This window comes from Ranitomeya imitator, chromosome 7 (genome assembly GCF_032444005.1).
Source record: "Ranitomeya imitator isolate aRanImi1 chromosome 7, aRanImi1.pri, whole genome shotgun sequence".
In the NCBI taxonomy this organism is placed as follows: Eukaryota; Metazoa; Chordata; class Amphibia; order Anura; family Dendrobatidae; genus Ranitomeya; species Ranitomeya imitator.
The window spans coordinates 157796404-157808778 of NC_091288.1; the positions used below are offsets into that span (position 1 = coordinate 157796404).

Below are 12375 nucleotides of genomic sequence, written 5' to 3' on the forward strand. Positions count from 1 at the left end.
AAGTTGTTCTCCTATTTGAATCTCCTCTGAAGACTGGCATCATGGGCTCCTCAAAACAACTGTCTAATGATCTGAAAACAAAGATTATTCAACATAGTTGTTCAGGGGAAGGATACAAAAAGCTGTCTCAGAGATTTAACCTGTCAATCTCCACTGTGAGGAACATAGCAAGGAAATGGAAGAACACAGGTACAGTTCTTGTTAAGGCCAGAAGTGGCAGGCCAAGAAAAACATCAGAAAGGCAGAGAAGAAGAATGGTGAGATCAGTCAAGGACAATCTTCAGACCACCTCCAGAGAGCTGCAGCATCAACTTGCTGCAGATGGTGTCACTGTGCATCGGTCAACTATACAACACACTTTGCACAAGGAGAAGCTGTATGGGAGAGTGATGCGAAAGAAGCCGTTTCTGCAAGCACGCCACAAACAGAGTCGGCTGAGGTATGCAAAAGCACATTTGGAGAAGCCAATTTCTTTTTGGAAGAAGGTCCTGTGGACTGATGAAACCAAGATTGAGTTGTTTGGTCATACAAAAAGGAGTTATGCATGGCGGCCAAAAAACACAGCATTCCAAGAAAAACACTTGCTACCCACAGTAAAATTTGGTGGAGGTTCCATCATGCTTTGGGGCTGTGTGGCCAATGCCGGCACCGAGAATCTTGTTAAAGTTGAGGGATGCATGGATTCCTCTCAGTATCAGCAGATTCTTGACAATAATGTTCATGAATCAGTGACAAAGTTGAAGTTACGCAGGGGATGGATGTTTCAGCAAGACAATGATCCAAAACACTGCTCCAAATCTACTCAGGCATTCATGCAGAGGAACAATTACACTGTTCTGGAATGGCCATCCAAGTACCCAGACCTGAATATCATTGAACATCAGTGGGATCATTTGAAGAGGGCTGTCCATGCTCGGCGACCATCAAACTTAGCTGAACTGGAATTGTTTTGAAAGAGGAATGGTCAAAAATACCTTCATCCAGGATCCAGGAACTCATTAAAAGCTACAGGAAGCGACTAGAGGCTGTTATTTTTGCAAAAGGAGGATCTACTAAATATTAATGTCACTTTTCTGGTGGGGTGCCCATACATATGCACCTGTCAAATTTTGTTTGAATGCAGATTGCACATTTTCTGTTAGTACAATAAACCTCATTTCAAGGCAGAAACATTACTGTGTCCAACAGTTATTAGATATATGAAACTGAAATAGCTAAAACATTAAGCTTAAGATTAATAGGGGTGCCCAAACTATGTCATATAACTGTACTTCCTCATGTCTCCCTGGCGCCGCCTCCTCAGCGTTATGGCATTTTCCGGCGACTGCGCTGTAATCTCTTTTCTTGGGCATGCGCAGTTAGCACTGTCCGTCCACTGACATCACATGATGTCTTCCTTCTTGCGCCTGCGTGTGCCTGCGGCCCAAGATCCCACCCCGCAGTCTCTTCTGATTTATTCACACTGCGGGGATGGGAATTTTGGGTATGCGCAGTACTTCTCTGCGGCTCTCCCTCATCTCCCTCCGCCTCTTTCCTACTGTGCAGCGTCATAGGAATCTGACAACTGATGGCTGTGGTGCGTCTGTGTTAGGGAGGAAAGACCTGCCCCCCCGACAAATTCAAGGTTTGAGGGACAAATTCTAAAACCGATTATTTCAACATTGGCAGGGACAAGAACTAAAAGAGCCACCTTGACAGAATGGAGCATTAGTGCTGCACAAGGTGGCTCCTTTAGTTACAAACGCCTTGTGGGGTGACAGGTTCCCTTTAAATAAAAAAATATGGATGGTATCTACAGGTTGCCCACTCTGTCAGCTGTCAAGGGGCTTCACCCACAGCCTATGTAAAGCTACTTTTCTATAACCCTACTGGAGGCTTCAATGCAGAAGAGAATCTAACCCTAATGTTTATACACATCTATAGTGTGTTTAAGTGTGGAGAGTAGGGACATTCCGCTCATGGGTTACATGCAGGCTATGTGTAGAAGATGAGTGTGAGCTGGTCAGAGGTATCCGCAGAGTATGTGTTTGGAGAGGTTGCAGTTGTGCAGTGAGTATATATGCATTGCGACCGGCAGCACACATTCATCAATTCCAATTATTCCACCTTCTTCATAGCTTCAGAGGAGCAGGGGACAGAACTCCACAGATGGCAATCTCATGGCAGAACACCTTATTGATCATTGAGAGTCATCCATATCAGATAGGTGGGATCGGACATCCAGTCCTCCATCCAATCAGCTGTTCCTAACTCCAGGGTAAGCCAGATGTAAACATGGAACAGAACTACAATGCCCAGTTCCTTTTATTGTGCACCACTTTAATTATTTTTATACAGTGTTATGTAGAAACTACAATATGAAGAAAAGTTACAGGCTCAATCTAAAAGGGCATAAGATGTTACTAATGTTGCATTAGGTAAAGACAATATCTAAGAGTATGTTGGTACAGATCTAACTTCAGAAAATAATTTTCAGTTTTAAATCATTATTAGGCTGCCGTCACACTAGCAGTATTTGGTCAGTATTTTACATCAGTATCTGTAAGCCAAAACCAGGAGTGGGTGATAAATACAGAAGTGGTGCATATGTTTCTATTATATTTTCCCTATAATTGTTCCACTCCTGGTTTTGGCTTACAAATACTGATGTAAAATACTGACCAAATACTGATAGTGTGACGGCAGCCTTAGGGTGCATTATTCAGCTCTGGCAAAAATTAAGAGACCACTGCAAAATGTTCTGTTTGTCTCATTTTTCTCTTTATAGGTATATTTTTGAGTAAAATATATTTTTTTCTTTTATTCTATAAACTACTGACATGTCTCCGAATTTCCAAGCAATGTATTTTGTATTTTTTTCTGACAAAGAAAAATAGTAAAAAAAAACAAAAACAGTGCTTTCAGACCTCAAATAATGCAAAGGAAACAAGTTCATAATCATTTAGAAACAACAATACTAATGTTTTAACTCAGGAAGAGTTCAGAAATCAATATTTTGTGGAATAACCATGATTTTTAATCACAGCTTTCATGCGTCTTGGCATGCTTTCCACCAGTCTTTCACACTGCTCCTGGCACAAAAATGTAAGCAGTTCTTCTTTGTGTGATGGCTTGTGACTATCCATCATCCTCTTGATTACATTCCAGAAGTTTTCAACGGGGTTCAGGTCTGGAGATTGGGCTGCCCATTACAGGGTGTTGATGTGGTGGTCTCTTAATTTTTGCCAGAGCTGTATATAAGCCCTCTAATATTATGTACAAGCCTAATTCGAAAAAAGACTTGGACACTGTGTAAAATGTAAAGTTCAAATTATATGGAAATCTCTTACAGCCATAGTTTATCACACAGTAGAACATAGAGAAGATATCAGAAGTTGAAAGTCAGACACGTTTCCATTTTCATTTGAAAAAATGAGCTCCAACATTTTTGGAATTGGGGTTATATTTAATTTTTCTTCATATCCTACATACTGTACTTCTTATTCTATATCTGTAAGGCTTTCTGCCAAATTAAATGAAATTCAGGTGGTAATAACGCATTCTGAATACCATAGGTTCTTATGTTATGCTGATTTATTCCTTCAGGATGCAATGAAGCTAACATTTTCACACTTTTATTTAAACACATTACTTTATTTTATAACATTTTATTACAATATTAAGTTAGGTGAATGTAGAGGAATACAAAAACCCTCCGAGAGCGCCTACTGCCACTGCTGTCTTGTGGCTCAGACATACATCTGTGGGCAAACAGAAGACATACAACAAAATGTAATAGGTAATAGTCACACAAATACATAAAACAATACTAGGATCAATCTATAATAGGCCAAACACCTCTTTACATATAAAGGTTACCAGGTTTGGTGATAGCTTTAAAGATACTTTTTGGGGATACATAAAGTCCTATTGTTCACAGAATATATGTTTATTCAGATCCTTATGAAGTATGAAGGCACGCAGAGTGCCCCCATATCTGTATTAGTGATCTGCTGACACTATGTCGCCATGTGGTACCTACATAATATAGAAATATTCTTCTTAATAGGCAATGTTGTGTGCTTTCAGAAATATGCCAAGGACCTGTCCTCGTCCATGGGTGCAGTATGACGGCTCTCTACAGCTCAGTGGTGGCATGAAGTGATAATATAATGCAGATATGAGCCTTAAAATAACTGGCTAATATAAGCATACAGTAGCCAAGGTAGTGAAGAATCTTCAGTGCGGTGACACTTAAAAGGGTTGTCCCTTTTCAAATACTAATGCTTCAGAGGATAAGGACGGTGAAAAAAATCAAACAGAGCTGTTCTCTTCCCAGCATCCAGCGCTACCACTTGCCACTCTTCTGTTGATTGCATAAAGGTTGCAGAAGTGATGTGATATAGTCAGCCATATAAGAAATCAATGAGCTTAAACCCTTAGCGACATCGGTCGTACATTTACGCTGATTTCTGTCTCCCTCTCTTTGATGTGGGCTCCGGCGGTGAGCCCACATCTTTCTGGGAACATGTCAGCTGTTTTCAACAGCTGACATGTGCCTGCAATAGCCGCGGGTGGAATCGCGATCCACCCTCGGCTATTAACCAGTTAAATGCCGCTGTCAAACTCTGAAAGCGGCACTTAAATCCCGCTTCCGGCCATTGGCCCAAAAATACGTACACCAGTGACCCTGTAACGTGATCGCAGGTCACCGGTGTGTTGGCATGACAACTTGAGGTTTCTTGGAGACCTCTATGGTTGTCGGTGATGGCTTGCTGTGAGCAACACCCAGCGCTCGGCGCTCATAGCAAGTCAGCAAGTCTGCTATATAGAGGCAATCTGAACATCACCTCTATGTAGCAGAGGCTATCGGACAGCTTCTAGTCTCCTATGGAGACTATTGAAGCATGCCAAAAGTTAAAAAAGGTTTTCAAAATATCTAAAAAATTTAAAAAAATATATAAAAGTTCAAATCACCCCCCCTTTCGCCCCATTAAAAAAAAACAATAAAAATAAAATCAAACATACACATATTTGGTATTGACGCGTTCAGAATCACCCAGTCTATCAGTAAAAAAAGGATTAACCTGATCTCTAGACGGCATAGCGAGAAAAACGTAAAAAACGCCAAAATTACGTTTTTTCGGTCGCCATGATATTGCAATAAAATGCAATAACGGGCGATCAAAAGATCGTTTCTGCACCAAAATGGTATAATTAAAAACATCAGCTCGGCACACAAAAAATAAGCCCGCACCCAAACCGAGATCATGAAAAATGGAAGACTGTACAGGTATTGGAAAATCGCGCTATTTTTGTTGTTTTTTTTTACAAAGTTTGGAATTTTTTTTCACCACTTAAATAAAAAAATAACCTAGACATGTTTGGTGTCGATAAACTCGTAATAACCTGGAGAATCATGACGACAGGTCAGTTTTAACATTTAATGAACCTAGTAAAAAAGCCAAAGAAAAAAACAGTGTGGGATTGCACTTTTTTTGCAATTTCACCGCACTTGGAATTTTTTTCCCGTTTTCTAGTACACGTCATCGTAAAACCAATACAAAGGTGTTTTTCAAAATTACAACTCATCTCGTAAAAAACAAGCCCACACATGGCCATATTGAAAAATAAAAAAGTTTGGCTTTGGGACCAAGGGGAGTGAAAAACAAAAACGCAAAACTGAAAAAAGCTCCGTGGGTTAAGTGGTTAAAGAAGCACTCCTCCTCCCATCAATTTGTTTATTCTCTTAATATATTGCAATCATATTTAGCACCGTGTACTTACAACTGCTCATCTTGTCTTTCTACCTAGTTAGTTATTCTTTTTTCTCTTCTCTGCGTAGAAACAGGAAGTCTCTTTTCTTTGCATGAGTCATCTACCTCTTCATCATCTGACCCAGCTGCTGCATTCCTCCCTTCTAGTATTGTCTTTTGCAGTGACTCATGACTCATACAGGGCAATGTTACTTCCTGTTTTTACATAGAGCAGAGAAAAGAAAAGAATTAACTGGGTAGAAAGGGGAAATGAGAAAATGGAATTGTACAATGCTATATAATATAGAGACTGCAAAAGAGGCGTATCTAGTGATGGGCACAGAAGGGGCACCTTCCCAGGTGCAACCGGCAGGGGGTGCCGGCAGGCCACTTAATGTGGCAGCCCGAAGTGTTTTCCCCTGCAACTGCATTTTACTGCCCCCAGAACTGGGAGTTGGTTGTTTTATGACCTCGCTGTTAAGCTGACATAATGGGGAGGATGGGTGCGAATGTAATATGGGGAACAAAGGGAGAATGTATGTGGACACAGTATGGGGAGTGAGTGGAGGTGTGGGTGCAGAAAGTATGGTGAGTGGGAGGAAGGGTGCAGACACAGTATGAGTAGTGAGGTGAAAAATATATGCAGACACAGTATGGGGAGCGAGGATGATACGATATGTGCAGTCACAGTATGGGAAGTTGGGGGATGTTTGAGGAGGCACCATGGAAAGAGGGGGTACATATATGAGAAGACAGCATGTATGAATGGCAGGCGGATGCGAGAGGAGTCAGTATGATGAGGGATGGGGAGACATGTGAGGAGACTATTGAAGGGAATCGTTTAAGGAGACAGTATGGAGGGAGAAAAGTGTGATTGGGCACAGAATAAAGACTGAGCAGTGTGAGAGGTAGCATGGGGAACAGTGTAAGGGCCCAGCCAGAAGGGGACGGAGTGCCAAAGAGGCAGAGTGTGATGAGAGGGCACAGTAGAGACTGGGCCCTATAGGGGGACCCAGTGTGAGAGGACAATGTGAAGAGGGGTCCCAGTATCAAAAGGAGGTGAAGTGTGGAGGGTATGTACCATAAGAGGGACAGCATGTGGGTGGTATTTTGTGGAGGTAATAAAGTGAGGGGCACTTATTTATTCAGGCGCTCAGTGTAGGGCAGATATTTTTATTCAAGAGCATTATAATTACATTGCTATTTTTAAGGGTATTATGTGGAGAGAAGATGGAAGTCTACAGAGACAGGCTATGGCTGTGAAAATTCATCATGGTGTCTGGACAAGAAAAGAAAAGAAAGAGAATGACTCCAATCATAGAAGACATCATCTAACAGGTACCTTGATGTAAATTTGTTTTGTGATTCTGACTAGTTCTCATATTTGTATTTATGTTAGGACCATTAAAGGGGTTGTTAGTGAGGAGTCTGCAGTCATTCTATGTGATTGCAGACTTCTGAATTCTCACATCGCGAATTGCAAACCTGTCAGGATTCTCTGGTTTCGGCGATTTACATACATGCGGTCACGTGCCGGCTAGATATGTGTTGCCTCACTCAATGAAAATGAATTGAGTGAGGCTGGACACGTCTGGTCGGAATGTGGCCAGAACTATGCAAATCTCCTACTTGTGCTGACATAACCATCCACTCTTACCTGCCGGCAAGCGAGAATCCTAAAAGTGTGCAGTGCATGTTCTGTGAGAATTCAGAAGCCGACTTTCACCTCAAACCTGGACAGGACCTTTAATTATAAAACAAAGTGCTGTAGCATGAAAATCCTGACAGCATGTAATATACTCACTGTCAGGATTCAGCTCTGCAGGTTCAAGCAGTTATCACATGGCCACTTCACTCATATGCGATTTTCATACTTGTGGTCCTGTGACGAGAATTTTTTCCTGCTTTGCTCAGTTTTTCACTGTACATTGAGAGAATTAGGGAGAGCAGCTCATCGGCACATGACTAAGTGTGTAAATCGCATATGTGCTTGGGTTGCAGGAAAAGACTAACTGAATTCTTGTCCCTGCGATTGGCTGCAGCACTGTCCACATGACATCATCCCTGCAGTTTGAACACAATCTTTGGCGCAGTAGCAAGAGGCGGCACTGGGCTCTGGGAGGGTGACTAACTTCACAGTTTGTGTTTTGTTTTTTGTTTTGTAATTTTTCCCTTCAGAGCCAGGTGAGCAATAATCTTTGAAAGACGACTCTCTTTTTTAATCAGTTTTTCTTTTGTACCTTACCTAAAAATATTCTCTCTCTTCTTTTAACCCTTTTGGGTGAATGATTTTCATCTGTAGCATTCTCTGAAATAAAATTAAAACTGTGTCATAGGGTGAATTATAAATAATATAATGCATGAACCTCCATACATAGAGCCTTTTATGCAGTTACTGGTGTTTCACTTAGACATAAAAGCAGAATTTCTTTCAGTGCAAAGAATCATTAACACATGCAGGTTAAAGACATTTCACAAATTGCCTGAATAGCCAAAAGAAGAAGGGAGATGCTAGAAAATAGAAATTCACTTGGCACGGGGTCAGAGGAGGGATGGGGGTGTTTGATATATTTTATCTTAAAGAAAAATCAGATCTTCTGACTTATCTATTTTAGTAAATGCCTGTATTTCCCATGAAACTATATTTTCCCATGAATATATCAATAATTCTCTAAAAATCGATGAAAAAGTGGGTTATCTCAAGGGTAAAAATAATAGGTTGGTTCCATCCCTTTGTGAAAAGGGTGTGCTTAGAAGGTCAAAGAAAGGTCGCCTTGTCTCTGACTGTTGGGCACATGTGAATTGGCCAATGTATAAGCTAAAAACACACACAAAAGCACAGTAAAACCAAAAAATACTCTGTTGCAAAAAATATCAATAAACAGCAAGTGCTAATAAAAGGATGGAAAAACACAGGGTATTTGGTTAATACGTTTTTTGCAAAAATTGTATCATACAATTATTAGGTTCTGTAGAAGGACGTAAATCTGGGGATTTATTATGATGGAATATAGGCTGAACTGGATGGACAAATGTCTTTTTTCGGCCTTACTAACTATGTTATGTTACTATGTTAAGCCGCTCTACCAAATGTCAAGGTATACCCGTATTAGAGCAGTCCTGACTAATGAATATAATCCCTATCTGATGTATTTAAAAACCTGGTCGTCTGTACAATACCTGTATTAGCAGGATTCAGAAAGGAAATGTCCAATGTGGACAAGCAGCATAGAACGGCTCTTATGCTCAGTCTCTTGGTGGTGTGAACATGTTCCCACAGGCTTGTTCACTGTGTGTACGGCTAATGTATTTCTGTTTTATCAATTGTTTCTTGTTTCTACAAGACCAGGGAGTTTTCCCCCACTCCTTGTGAGCCATGCACATATGAGCCGTTCTATGCAGCGTGTCCACATTGGACATTTCTTTTCTGAATCCTGCTCATGCAGATATTATACATATGACCCAGGTTTTTAAATACATCAGATAGAGATTACATACATTAGTTAGGACTAGGGTTGAGCGAAACGGGTCGGCCAGATTCAGAAGTCGCCGACTTTTGGCAAAGTCGGGTTTCATGAAACCCGACCCGACCCCTGTGTGGGGTCGGCCATGAGGTCGGCGATTTTCTGATCCGATATTTTCAGTATCGATATGTTTAAGATATCGGGAATCGGTATCGGAATTCATATTTAAGTGTAAAATAAAGAATAAAAATAAAAAAATATTGATATACTCACCCTCGGACGCGCCCTGGTTCTCACCGGCAGCCTTCCTTCCTAAGAATCAGCGCCTGAAGGACCTTAGATAACGTCGTGGCTTGTGATTGGTCGCGTGACGCCCATGTGACCGCTCACGCGACCAATCACAAGCCACGACGTCATCGAAGGTCCTTCAGGCACTCATTCTTAGGAAGGAAGGCTGTCGGTGAGAACCAGGGCGCGTCCGAGGGTAAGTATATCAATATTTTTTATTTTGATTCTTTATTTTACACTTAAATATGGATCCCAGGGCCTGAAGGAGAGTTTCCTCTCCTTCAGACCCTGGGAACCATTACAAACCCAATGCACTGCACTGGGTTTTGTGTCTCGGCCGACCCCGACCCCGACTTTTCTATAGGATCGGCCGATTTCACTCGACCCGACTTTTGAAAAAGTCGGGTTTCGTGAAACCCGACCCGATCCTATAAAAAGAAAAGTCGCTCAACCCTAGTTAGGACTGCTCTAATATGGGCATACCTTGACGTTTGGTAGAGCGGCTTAATATACATTTTTTGCAAAAAAAGAACATATTAACCAAATACCCTGTGTTTTTCCATCCTTTTATTAGCACTTGCTGTTTATTGATATTTTTTGCAACAGTATTTTTTTGTTTTACTGTGCTTTTTTGAATGTATGAGCTAAGTAAATTTATTTAACTTCTTTTCTAGAGCAGTAATGCAATTGCAATTTCATATATTCCATGTTTGCATGTTAAGAGTGTTAGGGTATGTGCGCACGTTGAGTATTTGCTTGCAGAAATTTCTGCAAGGTTTCTGCATATCTTGGCAGCAAAAATACTGTGACAAAACCGCGCAGTTTGCCTAGTTTTTTGGTGCAGCTTTGTATGCGTTTTTCTACAGCAATGAAGGATTTTTTTTAGCTAAATAAAGATATTTAAAAAAAGCTTTGTGATGTAATTTCAACACCACTTTTTTCATTCTGATGCAGTAGCATCAGGGTAATGAGATTAGGGCTTAGTGTCAGCAGCTGTCATTGACACCAAGCCCTAGGTTTAGTAATGAAAAGGTGTCAGCCCGACAACCTCATTACTAAGCCAGTAAGTAAACACACATACACACATTAGCCATCCTAGGTAGGAGCATTAACAGAACGAACCTAAATAGGATATAACTAAGCAGTAACTGTTACATTTCATAACCAGCAGAGGGAAAGCCGAAGACTGAGGGCAGATGTTATTATTCTGGGAAGTAGCCAATAGCCATAAAGGTTCCCAGGCTATTATCAGCTCACATTTATTTGCTTAGCCTTTACTGGCTAGTTTACAGGGGGACCTCAGAAAAAAATTGATTTACGGTCCCACTATAAAATCTAACCAGCAAAGGCTAGGCAGACAGCTGTGGGCTGATATTAATAGCCTAGAAATGGGGCCAAGGAATTTGGCTTCCTTCCAAACTAAGCAGGAATAGCTCTGGAGGATATCCACTAAACTAAAACATAACCTTTAATAAATATGATTAAAAAATTCGGATCCTAAACAAGGCACATACATGAAAAAACACAAAAAGTGCTCAAGTGAACCAGTGCTGAAAATAAAAAATTGGATCGGTCTTACCAATTCAGACGGACATATGGAATAAATCCCTCCATATCCATGAGGGTGGTGCTCCCAGATGCTAAGGGCCAAGGATAGGGAAATATACACTGCCACTGTCTTCCCTGTAAACCCTTGGAAAAGCTCCTGTCCTGACAAGGACAGGCCCCGAGTGAGCCCTGCTATGGGAATCCACCAACCCAAATGCAGCCCAAAAATGTCTCTCTTCTCCCTACGCGTTTCAACTCCGATGGGGGAGCATCATCAGGGGAGTTACATGATCAAAAGAGGTGCCAATGGGTCCCCTCAGGAGTCCTAAATAGGACGATCAAAAAGTGCATACAAGTCTGTATAAGTCCGTATCACGGGTCCATCCGTGATGGACTCATCTAAGCTGTAGACACAGACACAGCCAAACATATTGGAACTTTTCTGGGATTTCCCAGCCACTGCGGGACCCGTGATACGGACTTATACAGACTTGTATGCACTTTTTGATCGTCCTATTTAGGACTCCTGAGGGGACCCATTGGCACCTCTTTTGATCCGAATTTTTTAATCATATTTATTAAAGGTTATGTTTTAGTTTAGTGGATATCCTCCAGAGCTATTCCTGCATTTTTCCTGAGGGTACAGACGAGGCTAGTTTGTTGCACAGGCCTTAGCTTTTTCTATATTCCTTCCAAACTAAGTGTAATGATTCGACTGGCGAGTGACCTGGGACCAGGGGGCACCTTTCCTGGCCGTAACATTAAGGAGCACCTTACCTCTCCCAGTTCCCTGGGATACTTCCGGGATACTTTAGATGGTGAAGATGCTGGGCCTCCGCCCTTGCCCTATCTCCTACAACAGCCCTATATCTGTCTCCTTTCTCACCCAGGGAAGAGAGGCACTCCTGTGTACCGCAGTACACCAACACAACAGACAGGGTGACAAAGACATGAGTACAACGAAACTATACACTCTATACACTCAAAATATACACTCGCGTATAACAGAGGTATTCACCAGGGTGTGTAGGGAAGTGGAAAGAAAGTAAGACTGGAAAGGATGAGGAATTTCAAAGCATCCAAACTGTTATGACCTGGTGGTTAGGAGCACCCGACCTGATAGTTAAACTCATACAGGACAAGCTCATACAGGACAGAGGATAGGAAAGGTAACTTTGCGATCAGCACAAAAACCTACAAAAGACCACGCAGAGTGTGCAAAAAAGACCTCCGCACCGACTCACGGTGCGGAGGGGACACTCTGCATCCCAGAGCTTCCAGCTAGCAAGACAAAATCATGATAACCAGCTGGACAAGAAAACAGTGAACAAATAATGACT

General features: G+C 41.6%; 1 protein-coding gene across 2 annotated transcripts in view; it reads right to left on the bottom strand.

The window, feature by feature from the left end:
* The window catches only part of C7H16orf89 (chromosome 7 C16orf89 homolog), a 217850-nt gene that overhangs the window by 99848 nt on the left and 105627 nt on the right, over nucleotides 1-12375 (bottom strand). The window contains exons 7-8 of one of the 2 annotated variants that reach the window (XM_069733962.1): nucleotides 7981-8043; nucleotides 3561-3740 (exon numbers count right to left, since the gene is read on the bottom strand). In XM_069733962.1, coding sequence (XP_069590063.1) covers nucleotides 3664-3740; nucleotides 7981-8043 — 140 coding nt within the window. In that variant the 3' untranslated portion in view covers nucleotides 3561-3663. Of the gene's footprint in view, nucleotides 1-3560; nucleotides 3741-7980; nucleotides 8044-12375 lie in introns of those variants that run through there. The other variant, XM_069733963.1, reaches the window with a different exon arrangement.